The sequence below is a fragment of the Mus caroli genome, unplaced genomic scaffold (assembly GCF_978045245.1).
Source record: "Mus caroli unplaced genomic scaffold, Mus_caroli_1 scaffold_4, whole genome shotgun sequence".
Classification (NCBI taxonomy): Eukaryota; Metazoa; Chordata; class Mammalia; order Rodentia; family Muridae; genus Mus; species Mus caroli.
In genome coordinates, this window is record NW_028227259.1 from 107,801,475 (window position 1) to 107,828,982 (window position 27,508).

Below are 27,508 nucleotides of genomic sequence, written 5' to 3' on the forward strand. Positions count from 1 at the left end.
ACCACCAAGTAAATAAAATAAATAAGTAAAATGTATGTGAGGTTTTGGGATAAAGGAAACATTTCAATGTGCACAGAAAAGATAAATGATTGAATGCATGATGTTGTGATAATAAACCTATATCCCAGAAGTTCACTGGACAACCACCCCAGCACACACAGTGACCAACACAAGATCCCATCTTAAACCAGGCAGAGGGCAAGGACTAACACATGAGGCTGGTGTCTGACCTCCATGCATACACATGCATGCCTTGACATGTGTAGCCGCCCCCCCCAACACATGCGTACACACAGAAGTAAATAAGAACAGATTTTTAAAAATAGAATTTTAACACACTGTACCAAGAATGAGTTAAAAAACAGTGGAAATAGCCACCCACGCATCGCATTCATAGAGGAAGCAAAGGAGTGTATGGGAAACTGTATTTAATGATGTCAGGATAGAGAGCAGCAGATTCACTCCCTGCCAGGCAAATACCCTCCAATGAGAGCAAACCGTAAAGTCCCAAAAATAACCGAAAGGGGACCACATGCGTTGTCTACAAGAGGCATATGACAACCTATAACCTACACAAAAATTAATATCCCAGCCTCTGGCCTTTACAACATCTTCTAAAAGACTGATCAAGCTAAAACATATGAGAAATAAGAATCTCAACAGCCAAAGACACAAAAGTCAAAAGCTGAGAGAGCGGTGTCAGTACCCAGGACCCGGGCATGGTCAACTCCAAAGGAAAAGCAAAGCCACTGGCAACAGTGCCTCACACTGCACTTGGGAAGACCAGAGATGCTGAGGCAGGAGGATTTTTGAAAGTGTAAAGCCACCCTGGGACTATGCTGTGAAATTCTGTCTTCAAAAAAGGCAACAGAAAAATATCACAGAAAAACAAACTAGACAGGACAAACACACAGAGAAGTAAATGAACAGGAAAGGGTTCTGGTTGGTAATTCTGAGATCATAATTTTAATGAGATGTTTTCACAAGTCAAAACAATGAGCAATCATTTCTAAGGACTGGCGGGAGTGAACGACAAAGCCCTTTTGAGACAGAACAGTCTGTCTGGGATTCTGAGGAGCTGTGGGCCTGCCCACTGGAGCTGCAGGAAGGAGCCTACGGGGACATGGGGTCAGGGCCAGGGGTTCGCAGTAGCCCTGCGCTGGAAGATGTCTAAATACTTATAAAGATGCCTTCAATAAATTACAGTCCTATATTACACAACATTTGGACACAGCCACTGTTCTAAGGAATGAGGTAGGTAACACAGGTGTGTGAAGATGTTCTGAGATAATCACTGATCAGCTATGAAAACAAACAGAAAACAAGCCACGGGCTTTTCTGGTGATTTGGTGCTCAGAATACTTGAATGGATGAACGTGTGTCTCTGTTTTTTTGGAGACTGAGGCGAGCCTGTATATCTACAGTTTGGAGATTCTAGGCATCTGTTCCTCTCAAGAGAAAGAGCTAGCCCGCTTGCATTACACACATAATCAAAATTAAACAATGCTCGATTCCTTAAGAATAAGCATCACACCACCGAAGCTAATCTTCTCTTGTGTCTCTTCTCTAGTTCTCCAGAGCACCTGCCTGAAGTCAAGAAGCCCGTGGACGCTCTGTCCTGCAGTGTGAGTGATGTCTCCTCTGCATGGCATTCTCTCTCTTGGATTACATTCCACAATGGGAGGACAGCTTTGTGGGGTGACGCCTCTGCTTTCTTCCAACCGCACATGGTCTTCACTGGCCACGGAGGAGGATGGAGGGTCAAGCTGGTCCGTGCCTCCCACTATTCACATGAAGGAATGTGGCTGGTCAGCTCAGCAGCCCTATGGTGCTCCTCCGGCTGCACTGGCCCCAGAGTTACAGCAGCCTCATCCCCTTTATCCAAGAAAGCACTGGTCTCTCTGGGCTGCTTCTCGTAGCAGACATCTGGGCAATCCGGGTGCTGTCTCCTGCATTTACTCTTCTGCCTCCTCTTGTATGCCTGATATGCTGGGTGTAAAAACAAACAGCATTAAAATCACTTTAGCAGAGGCACAATTGTGGGATCCCACACGTTCATCCACACTCCAGGGACAGGTGAAGGAAAGGAGAAGATAAATCTGCAGAACGAACGCATGTGGGGTACAGACTAAGGCTGGTCCTAAATATATATCAACAAAAACAACGGAAAGCACACATACACACGGAAGCTGAACAACGCTCTACTCAATGATAACTTGGTCAAGGGACCTGAGAGATGGCTCAGCAGTTAAGAACACTGAGTGCTCTTCCACTGGTCCTGAGTTCAATTCCCAGCAACCATACGGTGGCTCACAACCATCTGTAATGAGATCTGATGCCCTCTTCTGGTGTGTCTGAAAACAGCTACAGTGTACTCATAAATTAAATAAATAAATAAATCTTTTAAAAAAAGAAATTAAAGGCCTTTTAGAATTTAATGAAAATGAAGACACATCATACCAAAACTTATGGGACACAATGGAAGCAGTGCTAAAAGGAAAACTCATAGCTCTAAGCACCTCCATAAAGAAACTAAAGAGAGCTTATTCCAGCAGCTTGACAGCACACCTGAAAGTTCTAGAACAAAAAGAAGCAAATGCACCCAAGAGGAGTAGCCTGCAGGAAATAATCAAACTCGGGGCTGAAATCAACCAAATAGAAACAAAAAGAACTATATAAAGAATCAACAAAACCAGGAGCTGGTTCTTTGAGAAATTCAACAAGATAGATAAACCCTTAGCCAGACTAAAACAGAGGGCACAGAGACAGTATCCAAATTAATAAAATAAGAAATAAAAAGGGATACATAACAAAATAAATCTTAAAATAATTATTCTGTTTGTTGAATATTAACAGTTGAAAATATTGAAATCATGTTCTACAAATGAAAGAAAGAAAGAAAGAAAGAAAGAGGAAAAGAAAAGAAAGAAAAAGAAAGAATGGTGATGCAGAATGGATCTTTCTATCCAGAGTTGGGATTCGTTTCTCAGCTTTCTCGGAGAGTATTCATTCAGTCAGTCAACAAACCCTTGTAAGGTGCTTAATGTGCCTCGGGTACTTACCTGAGTGCTAGGATGTAGCTCCAAGAAGCTCAGCAGGATGTTTCTCTAAACCTTTGGGTCTCAGAACCAGCAGCTTGTTCTAATAGAACAGTTTCCCGTAACCCCTGGGAAACCCCTGGTCCTAAGTGTCCCTCACATCATTGTTGCTATGCCAATAGCATATAATAATCAGTATGTGTGGTAGTTTGTATGAGAATCGGCCCCATAGGCTCATGTGTTTGAACACTTGGTACCCAGTGTGGAGTGTTGTTTACAGGCAGTGTAGAATGTTTAGGAGACAGAGCCTTGCCTGAGGACACTGGGGACAGAGTTAGGGTTTTATAACTTGGCCCCACTTCCTATGCTCTCTCTGCTTCCTGCTCAAAGGTGACATCCAAGCAGCCTACCTAAGCAAGTATAGAATAGCATGTGTGAGTGCACACATAAAAGTGTCTGTTCCTGCCTCCTGCTGCCATGCCTCCCTCACCATTATGAACTCTTCTCTCTTTCTCTCTCTCTCTCTCTCTCTCTCTCTCTCCCTCCCTCCCTCCCTCCCTCCCTCTCTCTCTCTCTCTCCAAAACTGTAAAACAATATAAGATCTTTCTTCTATAATTTGCTTTTGAGCACTGCATTTTATCACGGCAACCGAAAACTACACAGTGTGCAATCAATTTTGGATGCCATCACTAATCTTACTCAGAGCGTATTCCAAGGCCAAAGTAAATAAATGTGCGTGTACATGTGTGTCTTCACACCTTCTCGCAATGTACCTTCCATACATAAGGATTTACCCTCAAATAATGCAGATAGGTGAGTAACATGTTTTGGACATAGACGTGCATAAAATCTCACTGTGTCTACACTTCTGTATATGCGTTATGTTTTGTATTTGAAAAATACGTCGCAGCCACTCAGCTCAAGTTTTAGTGTCTGTGGCACAGAAGTAACTGAGCATTTGGGAAAGCAAAGTTCAAGGCTCTGCGAAAGACATGGCGTAAACGCTCTCATGATGGTTTTGTGCAATGACTTGTTTCTGCTTATAAAATCTCACCTAAATGGCTTTTAAAGTATTTTCTGTGAAACACCCACTGAATCCAAGAACCCTGGCTTTATATATTATGGTCCCCAAAAGTATCAGGCTAAAACTATATCACAAGAGCAGTACCAAAAGGCTGGCTTGATAATAAATCAGTTAACTGGTGTGCAGAGGGAATTCACGCACCTGCAACAATGAGCAGCCCATGCAGCACTTGGAAGAGTCCATAGGCCAATGCAAAGTTTAGCAGCTGGACCAGGTACTCGGCAGAGAAGGACAGCTGCAGCATGGCGATGCACAGCTGGATGTTCTGAGCGCCAGTCTCTATGGAAATCGTCCTGCACCTGGTGGTGAAAGGATTCAAGAGTTACAAAGTAGCAAAGGGAACCATGCTTGAGCGTTCCCTTTGAATAAGGACAAGAACAGGCTCAGGCAACTAAAAGGATGTGTTCCTTGACAGTAGTGGGGTCCTCCTGTGTATGCCCTGAGGAACAGGACCCCAAGAACCCTGACCTAGAACTTGGGGTAGGAGAATAACAAGCTCACCAGAAAACAATGCCCACCAATGGTCAGGCCCAGAAGATGCTACAGAAACGCAGCTGAGCGACAAAAGTGACTCCAGAAAGCTGTGCAGAGGCTGAAGCTACAGAACAGGAAGAGGTGCTACACATCAGGGAGAGGCAGAAGGAAAAGTTGCAGATACAGTGTAAGCTTGGCCCCCTGAGGAGGCACTTCTTGTACTGCAAGCCAGTCCTCTGCATTCGGACTGGAGGAGACGAGAATTGGAAAAGTCAGAGGCCAGAAACTGAACAAACTAAAAAGCACCAAAAACTCTCAATAGAAAACAAATATCAGAAAAGGTTGCTTTTTGGTGACGAGTTCAATTTCTCTCATTTCTACTTTTTTTTTTTACATCTTTTTTTTTTTTTTGATTGCAGAAAATGGAACGAATCTTACTTGAAGATGGAAAAAATGAGAGATAAGGGAAGTAAAAGCAGGAGTGTGGAGGGTGGGTCAAGCAACTCCATTTGTCTCCGATTTCTAATTTATAAGGCGCTTGCAGCCAGCAGAGTGAGGTGAAAAGTTACAGATGCTTTGTTTGGCTGGAGCTGGGATTCCACGTGGAGGCCACAGGGTGTCCAATGTGAGGGTAGGAAATTTTTGAGTGGCAAGGTCTGCACCACACTGTGTATCTCTTACCTTCATGCAAAGTACACTTCCCTCAGAGTTCCTAGCTCAACGTAGTAATGCTACAAAGTTGCAGCTCACCTGGACCATTCGCAAAGCAAATGCAATTACCTCCAGACTCATCCTTGTCTGGCTATAGGATGGATGTGAGAAAGGCCAGACCATTGACAACACTTTGTCATAAGAGTTCTTCCTTCCTCTGTAGACCTGGTCATCAGCTTCCATCATTCAGCAGTCTATGCTCTTGACCTGGAAACCAGCCCAGGTTCAAATCCAAACTCTACCACTTTCTAGCTCTAGGAACTTGATTGAGTTCCTACTCATCCCTGAAGGGCTTACTCATCCGCAGAGTAATCACGGCTACCTGTCAGGTTGCAACAAGAAGAAAGCAGGATAGACGAGTTAGGGCCTCACCCAGTGCTTGTGAAACGCTCTGAGTTCTGGGATGGAATGGGAACAGCTTCAGAGTGACCTAACCCTTCCCAGCCCAGCCACTTTCCTGTAATCCCTCTCCTGATTTAAAAGTAAATCCACTTACTGAGAAATGAAAAACATTCTCAGGAAATATGAAAGAATTGAAATCATCTTTAACTTCCCTGTTCAAAATTGCAATTTCTTCCAATATCTTTCCATATTCTTTTTGCTTCCCCTTCATCCCCAAGGTAGAAATAAAAATTTTAAAACAAGTTTAGCTCTGGAGTGTCGTCCCTGGCGTCATTGAGATTTGATGCTTCGTACCATCACAGGCATGCTTCATAAATAAACATGTCCCTATTGTTAGATATTTAAATCATTTCCATTTTTGCCTTTATAATGGGCACTGCAATTAGCATCTTATCATATCAGCAATCACATGTATGCCTGGTAATCTAAATCTAGAACAGATTACTGCAGAGTGTGGTGATACATCTATAGGTGGACAGAGTTCAAGGCCACCAGAGCTACATAGCAAGACCCTGTTCTCAACTAGAGTTAAAGTACTGAGTTAATAACCACAAACACATATAACACACATCGCCTTTCGGAAAGCTTCTGCCAGCTGTCGGCACTCCTCATTAGTGTATGGTTGCATCATGTCATAGCATGCATGCCAACATGGGCTCTTACCAGCTTTAATATTTCACAATGTTTATAAGTGTATGCCCCAATCCAAATGATAAGACAAATTCCTAATGAGTATTATACATAAACAGTAATTCCTTAAAAATCCGGCATAATCAACAAGGATTTAATCTCTTTAAAACTTACTCTAGACCTACGATGGTCTCTATATTGAGCGAAACAAGTTCACTCCTCCCACACCAACCTTGGAATTCCCACACCACCCTTCTCAGTTTCATAGTTGAGACAAGGTCTGGCAGGGTAGCCCCAACTGGCCTTTACTGTTCAGAGACCAGCAAGACATACTAAAGACCTAATCCTAACTTCATAAATTACAACTCTGTGGTGACTAGTTTTATATCAACCGGAGACAAGCTGGAGTTGTTTGAAGGAACTTAATTGAGGAAACTTCAATTAAGAAACTGCATCCAATGGTCTGGAGAGATGGCTCAGAGGTTAAGAGCACTGGCTGCTCTTCCAGAGGTCCTGAGTTCAATTCCCAGCAACCACATGGTGTCTCACAGCCATCTGTAATGGGATCTGATGCCCTCTTCTGATGTGTCTGAAGACAGCTACAGTGTACTCACATACATAAAATAAATAATAATCATTAAAAAAAAAAAAAACTGCCTCCAAAAGATCTGGCTATAGGCAAGCCTGTGTGGCATTTTTTAAGTTGGTGATTGACAGGGGAGGGCCCAGCTGATTGTGCCACCCCTGTGCAGGCGGTCCTGGTTCTAAAAGAAAGCAGGCTGAGCAAGCCATGATGAGCAAGCCAGTAAGCAGCACTCCTCCATGGCCTCTGCATCAGCTCCAGCCTCAGGTTCCAGCCCTGAGTTTTTTCCATCCTACCTCCCTCGGATGATGAACAGCAGTGTGGGATGTAAGCTGAGCAAACTCTTCCCTCCCCAAGCTGCTTTTGGTTCAAGGTATTTCATCACAGCCATGGTGGCTCTCACTAGGACAAACCCCACCTATGTGGCCTTTGTCTGTGTGAAAAATTACCACACCGCCAGCGAAGCTTGCCACGGCAGTGTGGCCAGTACGCCTGCCTCAAAAACGCTTATGGAGCTGGGTGTGAGTCAAAGAGATAGACTTTATGTCTCACATACACAGGTCTGAAAATCTGAGCCCCAGACATGCACATGTACATATATACACACACTCACACACACATATATAGGCACATGCACACACACACACACACACACACACACGCACATGCATGCACACATGTAGGTGGGCACACACGTGCATGCACTCATGTGAGTGCACAGGCACCCATATGTACACACTCACACACACACCTTATAGGGTATGTGACTGTACCTTTGCCAAGATTGGTGGGTGAGGAATGCCAGCAGGAAGCCCGTGACATGGCCGACCAAGGGAAAAATGCAGCTGATGACCAGGAGAGTGACATCTGTGTTCCAGCCCTTTGCCAGGACCATGCCAGTAACTGCCACCACCAGGAGCAGCATGCCACCCAGAACGGCTCCGACCTAAGCATCAAAGCAACACGGTAAGTGCCTGTGAGCAACTTCAGGACTCTTCCCTCCACGATGCTGAGCTCAGCACAGGTGTAAAAGGTTTGACCATCAGAAGTCGTAGAACTCAGAGACTATCAGACCCAATTCCCTGTTAAAGTTACCTTCCTTCTCTTGTGCACAGTGAGTGTGTTCCACAATGCCAAGCGAGTTCCTAAACTCAGATATAGTGAATGTCAAATCTTGTATAATGCCCGGGCTATGTTCTTGCTCTGCAGGCATAACTATGATGAAGTAGATTAACAACCAGGAGCAAATTAACAGATGGGTTGTCCCTGATCAAGGCCAGTGGATAATGGTATGTAAATAATAAATGGGAAATAATAGAAATAATGAAAGGTTCCCAGTTAGCTAACGCTGTTATAGTCTAGTTTTCTCTCTCTTGCTGTGATGGAACACCCTAGCTAAAAGCAATGTAGAGGAGAAAAGAGTTTATTTGGCTTACATTTCCAGATCTCCGTCCATTACTGAAAGAAGTCAGGGCAAACCCTGGAGGCAGAAATCACAGAGAAATGCTGCTTGCTGGCTTGGTCTCAACCTCATGCTTAGCTAGCTTTCTTTTCTTTTAAAAAAAAAAATATTTTTAAAAATAAATATTATGATGCCAGGCGTGGTGGTACACGCCTTTAATCCCAGCACTCGGGAGGCAGAGGCAGGTGGATTTCTGAGTTCGAGGCCAGCCTGGTCTACAAAGTGAGTTCCAGGACAGCCAGGGCTATACAGAGAAACCGTGTCTTGAAAAACCAAAAATAAAATAAAATAAAATATTATGTATACACATTACTTACATATATTATATAATATGTAATCTTTCATGGGAAAATGTTGAACACTTTCAGGTATTTTTTTTTAGCTAATCCTATTTTTATTTATTGGAATTTGTACATACCAACAATGGGCCTTAATCAAATCCCTCCCCATGTCCTCCTCTTCAGTACTTTCTATCTCACTACCACTATTCCTGCTCAATTTCACATGTTCTCTTTTCTTAAACTCATGAGGTCCAATTACAGTTGCCAGTGTATGCATAGGGACAGGGCCAACTATTGGAATATAAGTAGACTCTTAGGAACCGGAGCCCTAAAGCTCCTTCTCCCAGCTTAGCTAACTTTCTTATAAAGCCCAAGACTATCTGCCTAGGAATGGTGCCACCCACGGTGGTCTGGGCCCTCCTTCATCAATCAATAAGACCAACCATTCCACTGCTGTGCCCAAAGGTCAGTCGAATCCAGGAAGGTCCTCATTTGAGGCTTTCTTCTCAAATAGCACTAGACTGTGTCAAGTTGATGATTAAAGCTAATTAGATGCTAAGGACACTGACTTCAGAAATCTTCTGATCTAGGAAGGACTCTCCTGACCTAAGGCTGTGATAAAACCTTCTTGGACCTGGTGTCAAATCATCACCGCATTTACAGACTGATGTGACAGACAAGGTGAAGGGACACCTCTCATTGTAAACAGGACAGTTCAACATTTCATCACACTAAATACAGTGCTTCCTGATTTAAAATAAATGAGTTGTTTATCTCTGAAATTCTTTTATCTAATATATTTTTCTATGGTCTACCTCAGAGAGCAGAACCTAGAGAACGGAAGGCTGGATGGGGAACTACTGTATCTAGGAAAATCCCAGCTCCACAATGGTCAAGAAGCTGAACTGTAAGAAATTAGTAGGCTGGGACAGAAACGAGAAGTCTTCTTATTTTTAGGATCAGCATATTTCCCTTTCGAGTAGAGAAGTAAACTGGAGGACTTGGCTTTCATAAATAAAATTATATTATAAAATAACCAGGCCCTGACAATGCCTCCTTAGTCCACTTCTAATGCTGTCACAAAATACTCAACTCAGGTCGCTTTCAATACAGTTCCTTCAGCTTGCAATGCAGAAGCCAGGAGCAATGGCATCGCTTAGCACTGCTGAGGTCTCATGACAGATGTCGTCACAGCGGTGTGACCACAGAAGAGAATGATAAGCAGTGTATGAGGAAGAACTTGGAAACAGTGCCAGGCTCTGCACAGCGAGCCATCCTCACAGGGGCTAATCCAGCCCCTCAGGCCTCCACTCACGACTTCCACGAGGAATACTGTCATGACCTCATTACCCAGTAGCAGGTCCCACCTCTTACAGGTGCCAGGAACTCCAGCTTACACACTGGACCAAACCTGACATGTCAGAAGGGCAAATGACAGCAGCAGCTGACACCCCCACACACCAAAGGCCCCTTCCTGGTAACTCCTGTTCATGGCCTGACAATTGTCCTCAAGGTCACCCTGTGAGCCAATCACATCCTACTTCTTAGACCCCTGTCTCTCTCTACCAAGATAAAAACATGCCCATTTCCACCAGACAGTCTGAGCTAACATTAAGAGAAGTGTTCTATCCTCTCTCACATGGATACTGCCTCTTATACTTGTGATTTAAAATCACAAGGCTGCAAGATGTGGCATATACCTAGAACCCAGCACTCAGGACATAAAGGCAGGAGGACAGACTCCCACAAGCTCTATGCTAATCTGTATCACTCTCTCTCCCTCCCTCTCTTTCCCTCCCTCCCTGACTCACTCACTCATTCAAAAAAAAAAAAAAAAAGGGGGGGGGGATGTGTGAATAAATCCAATGCCTGAGTTGATATCCCAGGATGCTTAGAGCAATTTGGATCTTTGCAAGCTCTCATTGGTCTCCTGGGGACAGCAGACTGTGGACCATGACCTAGTTACAATATCAGTCTTTACTTGAAATGATTCAGACGCAAAGGAGCCCCTGCAGTAGTACTAAAGAAAATGGAAACAAGTTATTGTCGTTTGAATAGGAAAGACTCCCTGGGTGTCCCTGTGTTAAAGCCCAGACAGACAGACATGGCATTATTTTGAAAGGCGCTAAAGCATTAAGGACATGAGGACTGGGCAAATGGGTCACTAGGGTGCAGGTCGCTGAGGTTGTTTTGTTTCTGGCCTTTGCCTGTTTTGACCAGCTCTTTTGTGTCACGTCACACATCCTTGCCTCAATGATGTTCTTCTGCCTTAAACAGGCCCAGAACACATTGCTCAGTGAACACAGACTGAATGACTACACTGTAAGCCAACTTTCCCCCTTTTAAGCTGCTTTCCAGGTCACGCATGTTGCCACAAGTATGCAAAAGTAACTAAATGTACAAACAAGAAATGTATCAGCCGGGCGTGGTGGCGCACGCCTTTAATCCCAGCACTCGGGAGGCAGAGGCAGGCAGATTTCTGAGTTCGAGGCCAGCCTGGTCTACAAAGTGAGTGCCAGGACAGCCAGGGCTACACAGAGAAACCCTGTCTCCAAAAAGACCAAAAAAAAAAAAAAAAAAAAAAAAGAAATGTATCATTGCTTGGAGGGCAGATCTAAATACAGGGACATGTGGGCTCTGGCCTGGTAGGGAAATGCAGAGCCCCACAAAGCTCTCACTGTCAGAATCTTCCTCTATCAAAAGCAATGTCAAAGTTTAAAATCCTTCAGAAGCATGTTACTGGGAAAGTGCGTCAAACCCAAGGATAAGAGCTGATACATTGTGTCAGGCCAATACATGGTATTGGCACATGGCCCTGATCTTAGCTGCTTGTGAAACTGATGTAGCGGGACCATGAGTTTGAGGCCAGCCTGTGCTACAGACTGAGGCTCTACCTCAAAATAAATAAACATACTAAAATAATGATTAAACTATAGGGTCTAGTTTACGTATATTATTTAATATATTTTAATAGAAATCCCAGACAGCTGGGCGGCGGTGGCGCATGCCTTTAATCCCAACACTCGGGAGGCAGAGGCAGTCGGATTTCTGAGTTCAAGGCCAGCCTGGTCTACAGAGTGATTTCCAGGACAGCCAGGGCTATATAGAGAAACCCTGTCTCGAAAAGCCAAAAAAAGAAAAAAGAAAAGAAAAGAAAAGAAAAGAAAAGAAAAGAAAAGAAAAGAAAAGAAAAGAAAAGAAGAGAAAAGAAAAGGAAATCCCAGAGAATTGCTGAAAGAATTTGTTTGCTAGGGGGAGGACAATAGGGTCTCATATGGTCCAGGCTGGGCTTGAAATACGTAGCAGAGACTTTTCCTGCCTCTGTGTCCCAAGTGCTGGGATTCTAAGCCTGTGCCACCATGCTTGCTTCAAGAAAGGAGTTTTTAAACCTGTTCTCTACAGATAACAAAACAGACATACAGAAAATGTATCTGGTTTCTCCACTAACACTAACAGTCACAAGTACACAAAAAAACACTAAAATAGAATATATTCTTAATCATCATTGAATGACCTTTTAAGAAAATAATCAATGACAAAGTACTTGAAAATTTCCATGATCACACTATCCTCTTGCTCTATGAACATTTCCCACTGGGAGTGTTCTCCTTTTAAAGTGACAGTGACAAGCCTGGGAAAGGAGAGGCTTTGTCCCATGAGTACAGCCCAGAAAGAGTGAAATTCGGTCTTGCAGTGTGCAAGGCACTGTGTTCCCTACACACTGCCTCCCTCCCCTGTCCTGTCTGGCTCTCACTGGGCATTGCTCAACTAGGAAAGGAGCCAATAGAGACAGAGTGAGCATAGATTGGACCAGACTATCAACCACAAGGTTTCTACCGAACCTCCAAGGAACCCCGAAACGCTCATTTCTTTATACATGTAAAATAGGCTGAGATTCCCTTTTCAGCATTGAAGAAACACAAACTTATGTCTTCTGGGGTGATTTTAACAGTCATCCGGCAAGGGCAGGTACTTGTTTCTCAAGCAGACAAAAGACAGCACTGAGAATGAGTCAAGGGAAGGTGGGATGCCGAGGTTCCCACCATTCCATGGCCACCCCTCAACGCTTTCAGGCTGATTTCATCCACACGGTGCCGGTGCCGTGAGGTCAGCAGTCCTTGCTGTGTACACCAATTACAAGTCTAGTGATGTGTTCTCGGGAGTGCTTAGGCAAGCCCACCCTTCATCCAGTTCTAAGAAACCTCCCATGCTCCCACACACTGGGGCTCCTTTGTGCTCAAGGCAGGGAGGAGCCTCACCTTACAGATGCTTGTGGGAAGCCTAGGGGCGGGGCGGGGCCAGACATTCTCAGCCCATGCCAGGCCCTAGTGTTTCTGTCTCTATCAGCACCTGTGTGGGCTGGTGGGAGTGACAGAGCTCCCAGCAAAGGACAGGAAGGGGCTGTACTATGACAACTCATTGGTTCTGTCTTTTAGTCTCTGTATCTGTGATGTGTTGTGCGTGGGAGGTGGCTCCTGACCTTGAGAATGACTGTTGCTTGCTTTGGCCACCTATAATTCACATAGATGCCGGAGGCCACAGGAACCACCATGGACACAAGGGTAATTCCTAAAAAGAATGAAAATCCATCAGACAGGGTCCCCTCTTCCCCTAATGCCTCCTCCATTCCCAGCAACTTCCATTTCCATTAGTTAACAGATTTGAAAGACATTTTTTGAAGACTATGTGCTATGAATACACACCATCACACCCGGGCCACTGTTTCTCTCAGAATCCTCCAACGGGGAATCACAGGAATTTTAGAGACAACAGAAATGTAATGGTTAGAAATGAGAATGGTCCCTCTAAGTATGTGAAAATTCCAGCCAGGAAGAGGGCTCATAAGGACCTATGCCATGGAGTGTGGACACCTAGCCATTGTGAGATACAATGTGAGCTCAATAAACCTTCTTCTTCATAAATATCATGCCTTGGGCATTTCACTCCACCTACAAAACCTAGCACACAGGGGCTAAGAGTAAGGATGTTAAAGGGGGACTACTGAGTTCCAACTTCGGTCTACATTGCATGATCTACAGACAGTTACTCGACCTCTCGAAGCATGAAAGTGTAAGAAATAGAAATGGAGACCAAGAGGACTGATTTAGGTAATGCTAAAACCCACATAAAGAGCTTTGTCATTGTCTGCTATCTGTACCATCGCTGTTGCTGTTTCTGCTCAGTTACACAAGCCCCATACAGACCTATACTCTGATACGGAATGACGAGGTTCTGTGTCTGAGTCCAGGACCGGGTGTAGATGTAGAGGCAGAGAGGCATCATTCCCAGGGCGGCCACTGTGGAACAGGTTGTCATACTGATGCTGGAAATAAAATGAAAGAGCTTAGGAGGGGAAGCTGGAGACTGAGAGCCTGGTCCTTACTTTAGTGATGTGTTCTCTGGCCAGATGCAGTGGCCCAAGCCTTTAATCCCAGCACTGGATACAAAGAGACAGGTGGATGTCTGTGAATTTAAGGCCAGCCAGGTCTACATAGTGAGAACCTGCCTCAAAAATTAATTAATTAATTAGGAATGTAGTCTCGGTGGCTGGAGAGATGGGTCAGTGGTTAAGAGCACTGACTGCTCTTCCAAGGTCCTGAGTTCAATTCCCAGCAACCATACTGTGGCTCACAACCATCTGTAATGGGATCTGATGCCCTCTTCTGGTGTGTCTGAAGACAGCTACAGTGTACTCATATATGTAAAATAAATAAATAATGTTAAAAAAAAATAAAAATGTAGTCTCTACCAAAAGCAACTCCTGGACCCTCCTCAGAGATTACTTCAGGGCTTGCATAAGACAAGTTAAAATACCAGAAAGCTGACTTACTAACACCTGCCTGGTGCAAAGTATTACTAAATATCAAGAAGCCATCCAAACACTTATGATAAAATTCCCAGTGGATGCAAAAGAGCCTGTGGTTGCCGATTCCGGACAGGGGACATTGGAAAGAGTGAGCCAGGAGTCAGAGAATCATGAGAGATGGTTGACTGGACTAAACATTCTTCTCCAAATGGATACTGTGTAGCCTTCTCACTAGGAACAGGGGTTGACTTGAAACAACTCTGCTTCTGTAGCAGGGCTCCTCCATCATGGAATCTCAGCACCAAAAGCCTAGAATTTTCCATTTGCTAGATATTTGCCCAAAGCTTGGATTTGCAGTGCGGACTCTGCCCCTCTGACATCTCCCAAGAGGACTGAGAAACAGGTCTCATTGTACCCTATTACAAGTTACTTCTCCAAAGCCACTCTCTTTCATGCTTCCGGCCTCTTCTATGCCTTTCTCCCTGGACAGTCTGACCTATCTGACCTCTTCTTCCTACCCAGAGGGAACTCTGAAAATGTATGACTCAAGACTTCTCGATAAATTTACCGTTTATCTTAGACTTTGTTCATGATGTTTATCATAATTAAAATGTATGTGGTTAAAGCTGTTGAGTTTTTTGTTTGTTTTGTTTTGTTTTGTTTTCCAGGTGTGGTAGCTCGGCCCTTTAATCCCAGCACTCAAGAGGCAGAGGCTGGTAGATCTCTATGAGTGAGGCCAGCTTGGTCTACAGAGAATTCTAGGCCAGTCAATGCTACATAGTAAGTTTGTCTCAGAACCTATAAAGGGCTGTTGTTCCTTGGTGTCCTCTAAGCTGCTCATCTTGTGAAGCTATCCTCCATTCCCCCTTCATTCAGACATCACCTCTACATCGTACTTCTTTAAGACTTGATACTCTATGTTTCTATTTTCAGCCCATTTTAAGTTTATATTTTACATGGTATAAGATATGAAACTATCCTGTTTTGAGAGTCAAGGGCCTGAATAAATTTTTCTCACTAAACTGAAGTGCCTCCTTTACATATGAATTAAATGACCAAGTTTGTTAAAATATTTTTAGAAAACTCTAATCTAGACCATTGCTAAGTAATTTTGGTTTTTCCTAAACAAATACCAGACTGTTTTAACTAAACTGTCTTCATAAAAAAAAATAGGGTCAATGTTTCCACATAAATTTTTCTTTGCACACTTTTTTTTTTAATTAAAAAAAAAGTCTTGCATAACTTTCACTCCATATAAGGCCTAAAAGTATTTGATTATTCTGAGTAAGCTCTGGGGCCCATTCCCAACACCAAAACCAAAACACAGATATCTTCCTGCTAAGCTAGAGGGAGATTTGGCTGCCACTCTAAGCCAGTTTCCGTAGAGACGGTACCTAAGAAAGTTTTCCAAATACTTGACCAATGCTATATGCCTTGGCTCTCTGTTTACCGAGTCCTAGAAGGACTTCTTCATTGTGTCAGTTTAATCTTGAACTATGAAGTGTGGAATGTTCCACGCCACCCCCACATGGTTTTGGCTCCAGCAGCAAAAGGCTGAAATTCCTCACTGTAAAAAGCCAAGTGTTGGTGGTTGTGAAACCTCGAGTCCCCAGGCTGTTGTCCCTGGCCTCCACAGGATCATCTGATCCCATAATACATTTAATGATGGTGGTGGAAGACAAGAGAAGATCTAATGATCTGCCAGCAACCAAACTGGAGATGCACAGAAACTGTGTGATGTGCAAGGGGAAGCCACGCCTTCCAGTGCAGGGCCAAGGAATTCCAATGTGGCATTAGCAGAGGATGTGGCTAGCTGGATCGCTCCACTGTTCACGTGGTGGAACTCGCTGGCATTATCTAGCTTCGGCAGAACAAGATTCCACTCTCACAAAGAATAGCATCATCTATAGCTATGGGAGAGAGGGAGACAGGTTCAACGAGACTGGGCAAGCAGGTAAATCCTGGGCTCCCTCACAGCAAAGCAGAGCCACACATTCCACTAGAAGGCAGCCAATCGCATTCTGCGATTTGGGCTTAAGTTATTCAATGATACTTTGATTTTTAAGCCCACGAAATCAAGAATCCTAGTTCTCCAAACTAAACCGTTTCTCCATAAAAGAAGAAATGATCTGGTTAGCTGAATGGACACCAGTTTGCTGTAAGACCACATCCACAGACGCCATCCTAGGACAGGTCACAGCTTGATTCTCCTTTCCTAAACAGAGATGGCTGCTTCCCTGTGCTGCCTCCAGGAAGGACAGAGAGCATTTACTGAGTGCTGGGTACTGTTGGCCTCATTTTGTGGCTCCAACTCTTATGAATTCATTTTTTTTCCTTCTCACTTTTACAATAACTGTGTAGATGGTATCTCTATCTCGATAACAATGACATTAAGGTATTACTTGAGTCTGGAATGTCCCCCTACAGGTTCATGTTTTGAACACACAGTCCACAGCTTGTGCCACTAAGTTAAATTCCTTGGAGCCTTTGGGAGATGGGGTCTGAGCTGGGGTGTAGCTCAGTCAGTGCAGTGTCCACTCACCTAGCATGCAAGAAACCCTGGGTTTGATCCCCAGCTCTGAATGAAAACAGGTGTGATTTCACATGCCTATAATCTCGGCCCTTGGGAATTGGAGAAGGGAAGGTCAGAAGTTCAAGGTCATCTTCCACTACATAGCAAGTTCCAGGCCAGCAGAATTTAGAATAGAGGGCCTGGGGGTGGGGCAGAGGTAGGTCACTAGGGAAAGCCACTGAAAATGCTATACCCATCTGTGGTTGCCACCCTTGTCTTGGTTTTCTGGTCTATACCATGTGATCAGTCATTGCCTTGTGTTCCTGCTATCTTCCCTGCAAGAAAGGATGGCACTTTCTGACACTATGGACTGAAATAAAGCTTTTCTCCCTTATATTACTTCTGTTGGTATTTTGTCATAGTTTCAAACAAAAGAAAAGAAAAGTAACTAACACAGGTTCAATCTCAATGCTCTCTCCAAAACCCAAAGGCCAGGTCAGACCTAAATAATCACGTACGATTCCTCAAATCTACCAAGGACCAAGAAGTTCGGTTCAGAGGAGAAAACCAGGCATGCAGTGCACTCCTGTAATCATGGAACTCGGGAGGGCGAGACAGGAGGATCAGAAGGTCAAGGTCATCTTTTGCTGCTTCAAGGTTGACTCCATCCTGGGCTGCATGAGGCCTGTCTCAAAATAAATAAATATAAAAATGGAAGGAAGCTCAAGAGGGCTTCCCTGATCAGCATTGGCCACTGAACTACACAGACACCCAGGCTCGTGTCCAGAATCCTGTAACTGAGATTACACATGCATCCTCAATAGATCCTCTCACCAGAGATAGCAAGAGGCCGTGTGAGCAGTCCTGAGTTGCATTAATAAACAGTCCTCGTTTGGGGGATGGTTACTGTAGTAACACTGACAAAAGACACCGTCTCTGTGTCAATCACTCACCTAGAAAGGCCGTGACACCACCAGGCTGGCACTGAGTGTGTGTACACAAACAAAGCCTCAAGCAATTGGCACACCTGATAAATGAGGCTGGCAGTCTTACAGGGAGGGGCAAGGCCTTCCAACAGGAGACCAAATGTTTTATCATTCACATGAAATATTAAAATTAGGATAGGGCACTCTGGAAGTAGGGGCAAGCAGAACTCTCAGAGCTCGAGGCCAGCCTGTTCTACACAGTGAGCTTAGGGCAGCCTGGTCTATACACTCAGATCATCTCACAACATAGGGTAGGGGATGGAGAGGCTTGGGTTTTCCAATTCATTTCTCGTCCAGTTCCTTGTGGTGCTCAGATCTACTCTGGAGTATACATCCAAGCTGGAAAGCAAGCACACAATGGTATCCCCATTTCATGCTGCACTATTTATAGGAGTCGAGAGGTGGTACAAGCTAGTGATCCCAGTACTCTGGAAGCCAGACGCAGGAGGAGCCACACCAGCCAGGATGACATAGGGAAGCCTCGTCACAAAGCAAGAAACCAAAGGAAGAAACAGCTTGATGGCTACTGAGGAGTGGACATGCAAAGCAGGACACAGACGGATGGATGGATGGACACACACACACACACACACACCATTCAACATCAAACAGAAAGGAATTGTAGCGGAATGGCCTGAGGATGATGACCCCACAAGGTGTTAGGTAGCCAGACTGCAGAAGACAGGTATCATGTGAGTCACATATATAAGACATCCAAGGAGCCAAACATGAGACCTGGAGCAGAGAGGCTGTGTAAGTTTGTGAATGTTTTGTTTTGTTTAGTGTAGAGTAGAGTTTATTTAGGGCATGGGAAGGAGAGGTGAGAAAGGAGGTGGGGGAGGAGGAAAGGCTGGCCAGGACCATGTGGAGAGGCGGGAGGGCGAAGGAGGAAGAGAGAGAAAAGGGATCAGGAAGACAAGAGTCAGAGAAGGAACAGAGAGTATCTGAATGTGTTTAATGGTGCATTGTATTGTGTGTATTTTATAATGAGCTTAAGACAAAAGAGAACGTCAGAGAGTCCTTGGTCAATATGGGAACTTGAGAGCCAGGCTTGGTGGCCCATGCTGTGAGTGTAGTACTTGGGAGTCAGAGGCAGGAGGATTAGGAATTTAAAGATGTCTTTAGCTATGAATCAAGTTTGAGGCCAGCCTGAGCTCCATTAGATCCTGTCTCACAACCCAACAAAACACATCTGGAAACGGTGCAGTGAGAGCTCCAACGTGCTCAGCTTCCTGAGCAGATACAGTGCCCTACGGTCTGCCTCGGAAATCACAGGTCAGTTGGTGGATTGTGTCAAGAAAGACACGCACACAAGTATATATGTATGCAAGCAAGCACACACAATAAATAATTTGCATAACATGCCCAGACGGCTGTGCCGGTCAGCATCCAGTTAGTAAGCCCTGAATGACAGCCTTAGCTGGGCACTGTACTGCCAGTTAGTAATTCCTGAGTCCTCCCCTCAAAAGGAAGAATCTCTTTATCTCAAATAGAGTATACTGACTGCAGAAAATGTTGCAATTCCTTATCCATGTTCGCTACAATGTAACTTTCTAGTCTAGCTGTGAAGGGGCCAATCAGCTTCCTGCGCCCCTGAACGGGAACTGGCCTTACTGTTTGTATTGGTCATGGGACGTGGCTGAACAGATGGTGATTGAGGTTCAAGTTCAGGCCTCACAAAGCTTTGCATGTTTCTTCTTCCTCAGAATCCTGTGAGCAGATCTAGTGGGACTCAACACAGAAAGAGAAGGAGGGAGACGGAGAAGGAAACGGACACAGAAACAGACAGACACAGAGCACATGTGAACAATAAATAAGTTGTCTCCCAGATGAAGCCATCTGAGCTTAGTCCACACATCTAACTAACCTCTGACCACCAAAGAACAGCTTGGCTGCTCAGCTGGGTCCTGGTACCGGATGTCTACACATTACAGTCAGAGGGAACTGATTTGGCCGTATTGGGCTCCTGGTCACCAGGGCTGTCTTCAACCCTGGCAAAGTGGATATTGGTGCCATCAGTGATCCCTTCCTTGACCTCAGCTACAGGGTCTACATGTTTCGGTAGGATTCCACACACAGCAAGGACCACGGCACAGTCAAGGCTGAGAACAGGAACCCTGTTGCCAATGGGAAGGCCACCTCTGTACTTCCAGGACTCTCCAACAGCAAATAGAGCAAGGCTGGTGCCCAGTATGTTGTGGAATCTACTGTTGTTTTCATGGCCACAGAGAAGGCTGACCCCTTTAGCAGGTAGAGCGGAAAAGGTCCTCCTCCATGCCCCTTCGGCTGATGGGGTCCCCATGTTTGTGATGACACTCAAGGTTATCAGCAGAGCATCCAGTGCCACCAACTGGGCAGGCCTCTAGCCAAAAAGTCATCCGTGACAACTTTGGCATCGCCCTCAACAACCACTTTGCCAACTCATTTCCTGGTATAACAAGGAAGTTTGGCAACAGCAACTCGGTGATACTCCTCACGGTCCTCATGACCTCCAAGCAGTAAGAATCCCTGGGCAACCCAACCCCAGTGAGAACAGGAGAGGAAGAGAAAGTCCCTGCTCCAATTCAGCCCGGAGCGCCTCTCCCCCCCCCCCCCCCCGCCCCTTCCTGGTTTTCATCCCAGATTCCCGAAGAAGGAATGGCGGTACTTTCCCAAATCCAAACATCAATAAAGTTCACTGTACAAAAAAAAAAAAAGAAAAAGAAAAAGAAAGGAAGGAAGAGAAAAAGGAGGCCCACAGCCAGAGTCTGCTTTATCTATTTACAATAAAATGATAACAGAAAGACTGAATTTGGAGAGAACACTGGAGGATACAATGATTAGCCATGAAAGAACTCACTAGAGTGTGTGTGACACAAGGAAGCAACAGATGGATGGATGACAGGACGCTAGAGCGGTAAACAGTTCAGCAAGAGTGCTGGCCTGAGAGCAAGCTGAGAAAATGAAGGCAGGAGCGGGGAGGAAAGGGTGTGTGTGAGGAGGGGAACAAGTCCTTGAAGCAGGAGAAGACTACAGTGAGGCTCACAGGATGTTGGGAAGGCACTGGGCATTGTCATACGCAGTGCATAGACACTGCTCTAGTCTGAAATACCTGCTTAAGATGGGTGCATGAAAAAACACCCCCAGAATAAATAAAGCAACGGAACTACACCCGGGGTCATCTCTAAGAGCTTCGCCTCGGTTTCCCCATTTGTGAAATAAAGATGTGGGGTGAAGCACACTTCGATCTCATCCAGCACTGTGGAGAGAGTGCCGATCCAAGACCAGCCACTGAGCTCTACTGTGACTTTCGTAGGTAATTATTGTGAATCGACACACTGTCATACGGGCATGGTTTCACCCATGAAGATGGAATATTCTAGTTGATACTTTTCCTGAAATTTAAGCATTAATTAGTGTTCTATACATAAGTTTTCAAAATCTAATTTTTAGTATATACTCTAAAATTAGTATACACTGGAGCTGGGCAGTGGTGGCACATGCCTTTAATCCAAGCACGCAGAGGCAGAGGCAGAGGCAGAGGCAGAGGCAGAGGCAGAGGCAGAGGCAGAGGCAGAGGCAGAGGCAGAGGCAGAGGCAGAGGCAGAGGCAGAGGCAGAGGCAGAGGCAGAGGCAGAGGCAGAGGCAGAGGCAGAGGCAGAGGCAGAGGCAGAGGCAGAGGCAGAGGCAGAGGCAGAGGCAGGAGGATCTCTGAGGTCAAGGCCAGAATGGTCTACAAAGTGAGTTCTAAGACAGCCAGGGCTACACAGGGAAACCCTGTTGAGAGAGGGGGAGGGGAAGGGGAGGGGGAGAGGAAGGGAGAGGGAGAGGGAGAGGGAGAGGGAGGGAGAGGGAGAGGGAGAGGGAGAGGGAGAGGGAGAGGGAGAGGGAGAGGGAGAGGGAGAGAGAGAGATATTGTTATCATCTCAATGCCAGTCTAGGCTATTGAATTTGAGACCAACCTGGGCAACACTGAAAGACCCTATCTCAAAAATACACCAACAAATTGTGTTTAGGAAACTCAAAATCAAAATTTAGGAAAAGGAAAAAAAAAAAAAACACAGGATATAGGCACGCAATGGTGGAGTAGTTGCCAAAGAAAGCACCTAACGTTTACTAAATGCCTACTGTGTACTGGCTCTGTGTTACTGCATTCCTACTGTGTACTGGCTCTGTGTCATATGTGTGTGTGTGTGTGTATTTATTCTCAGGCAAGTTACTTTAATCATATCTAAATGGTAGGGCTGGAGAGATGGCTCAGTGGTAAGAGCACTGACTGTTCTTCCAGAGGACCCAGGTTCCATCCCTAAAACCCATATGGTGGCAAACAGCCATCTATAACTCCAGTTCCAGAGAATTTAATACCCTTTTCTGGCTTCATCTGGAACCTGATATGCATGTGGTACACAAACATACATGCAAGCATCCACATACATTAAAATAAGTGAATACTTTTTTTCTTTTAAGTTTAAAACTGATTAAGCCAGACAGGATGGCACAGGCCTTTAATCCTGGCACTCTAGAGGCAGAAGTATCTCTGAGTTCGAGCAAGTGAGCTCCAGAACAGCCAGGACTACACAGAGAAACCCTGCCTCAAAAACAAAAACAAACAAACAAACAAACAAAACCCCCAAATCCCAAACCAAACCAAACCAAGCACAACAAAGCCTACTGAGGACAGAGTTGGTGCCAGACATGGTGGTACACACCTGTAATCCCAGCACTAGGGAATTGGAAACAAAAAGAGCAGGAGTTCAAAGCCAGGCTGGCCTATATGAGACCTTGTCTCAATAAAACAAAAGCAAAATAAGCAAAAGCGACAGTGTTGGTAACAAGAAACAAAAGGAGCATTAGCTTCCCCACACTTTCTGTACATGAGTGTGCTTGTGACAGCGCTGATGAAGCAGGGGGTGCTGGTGATAAATATTCTCTTACGCAGAAGTGCTTCAAAACACTGCTAAAGACTTCAGCTCTTACTCCAGATGATGCAGTTGTGCTGCCAAATGTCATGGGGGAAACTAAGTTACAAAGATATAAACCAGATGCGAATTCCAGAGTGAGCTCTGCTCTATTCTTTGCAGCTATTGCTGAGCTACTAAACTGACTTGAATCTTTTTTTTTTTTCAGAATAATAAACGGTCACTTACAAGGTGACTATGAGAATCCGGGAGAGAAGGTGAAGCCCACGCCTCCCCAGGACCTCTGAATACCAGTTCCCTTTCTTTCCAGAAGTCCTCGGGACCTGGACTTCATCACTGTCAGGTGAGTGTTGATGGACAGCTTCACTGAACTTCAAGTAGGGGCATTAGGAGCGGAGCTACAAGGTGATCAAGAATTTCCTTTCGAGTCTCTTGTAAGTGAGTGACTAAGAGTCATTACCATACAAGAATTAATTACCTGTCTATGTGGTATGCACCTATTAAAATGTATAAGTGAAATCTGTTCCATATATGAAATATTCAGTATGTGCAAGAGAACTAGAAACCAAAACTGAAGCTGACTCACTGATGTCAACGCCCATTTCAGTCACAACTGCTGACTTCATTCCTTCATTCATTCATCCTAGGGTAAATCTCCAATGGTGTGTACATGCAAAGATTTAAATTTACATGGCGCATTTTCTCCAGGCAGGATTTAAGCACACTTACAAGCATTTAAGCACTAGAAAGACCATTGTTTTTAACTCTCCATCCCCCTCCCCCAATACTGACTCATCTAGTCATTCTTCAAAGGCTCTTCTCTTTTCCATCAAAATATTTGACTTCAAAATTGTGATTCATTCACCCTTGTTAACATTTGAGTAAATGATAAGGTTCAATTTCTCCTGGACTATTGACCTGCCCCTTAGCTGGAATCAGCTCTGGCTTAAACCTAGGAAGCAAAGGCAACAAGGTGTTTTTCATCCTGGGGGCTCCAAGTGCTCCCTAAATCACACCAGTCACATCTATCAGGTACCCCAGAGTCCTTGTGCGTGGACCTAAAACGTTACTTCAAAACAAGGATATTTTGGAAACATTGCTGAGAGCGAAGTAGACAAAGAGAGACCAAAAGAAAAAGAAAAAGAGCCAGGTGGGTTTCATTTGGTTGATATCTCTTGCTGCCACCACCACCGTTAGCATCAGTTCTGTGGGATAATTGGTGACATCCTGGGAAATTATTGTTAGAAACTCGCCCCAAAAGGCATGGGATGAGTCTATGCTTAGGAGAGGTCTTTACTTCATACGAACCAAGTGCTTGCTCAGGATAGAAAAGGCTGCCATGAAAGCAGAAGCTAGCTAATCACAGCAGAGCGAGCTCGGGCTCAGAGAGTCTGTCCAAGGCTCAGTGATGTTTGTAGTACTTCCCACTCAGAGCTACCCAGAGATTGCTTAAATCTTTTCTTTAAGCACAACTGTGTGCCCCAGACTCCCAGGTGGAGATGGGGCAACCCTGCAGAGCTTCCCTTCTGTTGACTTACCTGAGATCCATATCTCCATCAACCCAGAAGGTGAGAACATTAGAGATGGTGCCCCCAGGGCAGCTCCCCATCATGAGAACAGCAATAGCTTGGAATGGTTTCAGACCGAAGCCAATGGCTAACAGATAAGCTGTCAGAGGCATAAGTCCAAACTGGGAAAGCAGGCCCACTGCGATGCCCCAGGGTCTTCTGAGGTGCACCCAGAGCTTCTGACTCTCCACAGAACATCCAAAAGAGAACATGACCAAACCCACCATCACAGCCGAGAGCACTGTGAAAAGCAGCTTCAGATTCGCATGGCCCTCCATTCCCACGGGCGGGTCTTCCTCCGTACTGTTGACAGGGCAGGTGGAGTTGCCGGCACAGTCTGCGCTCATCTCCTCTCATGAATTAGAACACAGGAACACAAAGGAACATGAGCAGCAAGCACTGGGCAGGTCTTCCCAGACACGGTTCCTAATAACGCAACAAAGTAACACGTGGAGAGTCCTTCCAGTTGCTATTGGCTAACCATATGCTAATCTGATCAAGTTATTCCCAAGGGACTTGGTAAAAGTAATGTGCTCGGGCAGGAAACACAGCAAATGATGGGAAGCTGGGCTTTCCACTCTAATTTCGCTAGCCACTGAGTGTTCAATGCTGGGAATGAGACAGATGAGCATATTGTCAGCTGGAATGCCTGGCCCATGTCGACAGTGGCACATCGTGTTCTAGGGAAGTAGGCCAGATGCCAAGACATCACTTCTCCAAATGCAGCAGGGATTTCAAACAGCAGGGCTGTGATGTTATGCTGACTGAACGACTAAGTCAGGAAAAAACAAGGAGAGCCGTGCCAAAGCCGCGCCTCCCCGGCCAGCCTGACAGCCGGCATTCACAAAACACTTCAGATAGTAAAGAGAAGCAGGCCAGTCTGGAAAACATCAGAGGCTGAGGATCAGTTCAGGAGACTTTAAATTGGCCCTTTCTTTTTCTTCTGTCATTTCTCTGAGGATTTGTGTCTAAAGCCAATAATTAGACACCTATGAGAATAAAATGGAATTAAACACTTGGTTGTGTCTCATAAAACATGTGGAAACTCGTTTCCCTCCCAACACAATTCAAGGGAGCTGTCTTCTTCTTTTGGAGACTTAAGTCTACTTTGAGACACACACCCTTGGGCCACCTAGTGAAGTCTGGGAGTCTTGCAAATGTTCCCCTTGAAGAGCGTAATCTGAGGGCCACTTCTGATGCTGTGCACCATGGCCCATTCTAAGCTGAGGGGAAACCAGACCACAACAGTATGGTTCTGGGAGATCAAAGTTCAAAACTATCAGCTGCCACCCTCTTCACGCTGACAGCAGAGGTGTTTTTGTCTCATTGTTTGTTTGCAGTGTGCTGAGTGAGAACAAGGCTCATTTTGTCAACCCCTCCCTTTCCTTAAGAGAGATGCTTGCTGCGCTTGTTCTTGGTTTAGCAAACCTGTTCCATGACAAAATGACCATGGCGGCATGCTGACTCCATTTGTTCACAGGTTGAGTGCAGGTGAAATATAAAGACAAGCTACAGAAGACACATCCCGACAGCAGCTCAGTCAGGCTCTGTCTCAGCCCACGACACACACAAGAGAAAAAAAAAAAAAAAAAACACAATTCTACCAGTGAGGAGGCAGACACAGGGAAAATCCTGGAGCTCAGTGGCCAGCTGCTCTTGCCAAATTGGTGCGCTCTAGGATTGGTGAGAGACCTTGTCTCAAAAAATAAGGACAGCAACTGAGTGAGACACCAAATATTGAACACACACACACACACACACACTAAAAAGACAGAAAATCCCATAGGGAGGGGGAGGGGCAAAGGCAACCCTGTGGGAGGAAAATTTCAAAACTGGCAATCACAAAAAATTCGGGATTCGTAGATGTGTAGACATGACACAAGGTCAGAGGACATATTCAAGATCTTTTTTAAAAGCTAGACTTCAGAAATAAAAAATGAATATCCCACAGGAAAAAAGACAAAATACTAGAAAAGGAGATTTACCTACAGCAGGCCTAGGAGTGTAGTTCAGTGACACAGGGCCTTCCCAGCCTGCCAGGCCTGAGGTCTAGCTCAGTGACACAGGCTTCCCTAATCCGACAAACCCTAATATGTTTTCACAGCACTGAAAAATAAGGTGAGGTGACTATCACTTACATGTAGGTATTGAGGGAAGCAAGATATCCTTCTGATCTCAATTTCAATCAGGCTGAAACTCCATACAGAATTTCTGGGAGGGAAACATATGTAGCAATAGACTTGGAGTAACTACGAGTCTGAGAAGATGTCTAGTAAATGTAGTAAATAAGCTTAAATACTGGCAAAGGCATACTTGTTCTTCTTTGGGGACAGACGTTCTTATTCACAGCAGTACTGTTTCTTAGAAATGTGGTCTTAATTATAATAACATTGTATTTATAAAGCAGAAACCTAGAAACAAATGTCCAAACAGAGACTAAGAAAATTATAGCACAAGTAATAGTGAGGTCTTATGGGCTATTAAGAGGTAAGCATTTCACAAAGAAACAATGCTATGCTAGTTAAACAAGGGGAAGAAATCAAGACCAAGTGGTATGAAGAGACCGCTCCCAGCTATCTTAAAACAATAAACAGAAGCTGTGCAGGAGGCATAGCTCAGAGGCTGAGGACAATGTTAACCTGTTCAAGGCCCTGGGTTTGATTCCTCACAACTCACTCACACATACAAACATACACACACACACACGCACGCACACACGCACACACTCACTTACAGAATACATACAATATACTTGTACACACATACCCACACACAACACAACACACATACCATACACACACATACCCACATACAACATACACACATACATATATAACGCACACAACATACATACACACACAATGTACCTGCATACAACACATACAAAATACACATGTACCCACACATACACACACACATATACCATGCACACACAGCATACATACCCATATACAACATACAAACATATACATACACACACATACATATACAACACACACAACATACTACCACAACACACAGCATACACACACACAATTATCATTGTTGTTAAATAGACAGAAAGAAAAGTCA

General features: G+C 44.7%; 1 protein-coding gene across 1 annotated transcript; it reads right to left on the reverse strand.

Annotated features, from left to right (window-relative positions):
- Nucleotides 1–951: 951 nt before the first annotated feature.
- Slc10a6 (solute carrier family 10 member 6) lies at nt 952–25,023 on the reverse strand. The gene is made up of 6 exons (XM_021163839.3): nt 24,407–25,023; nt 13,871–13,989; nt 13,147–13,235; nt 7,697–7,869; nt 4,265–4,422; nt 952–1,989 (listed from the first exon to the last, which is right to left on the reverse strand). Exons 1-6 carry the CDS (start codon nt 24,781–24,783, stop codon nt 1,784–1,786), a joined length of 1,122 nt encoding a protein of 373 aa, XP_021019498.1. The 5' UTR covers nt 24,784–25,023; the 3' UTR covers nt 952–1,783.
- Between the last annotated feature and the right edge of the window lie 2,485 nt (nt 25,024–27,508).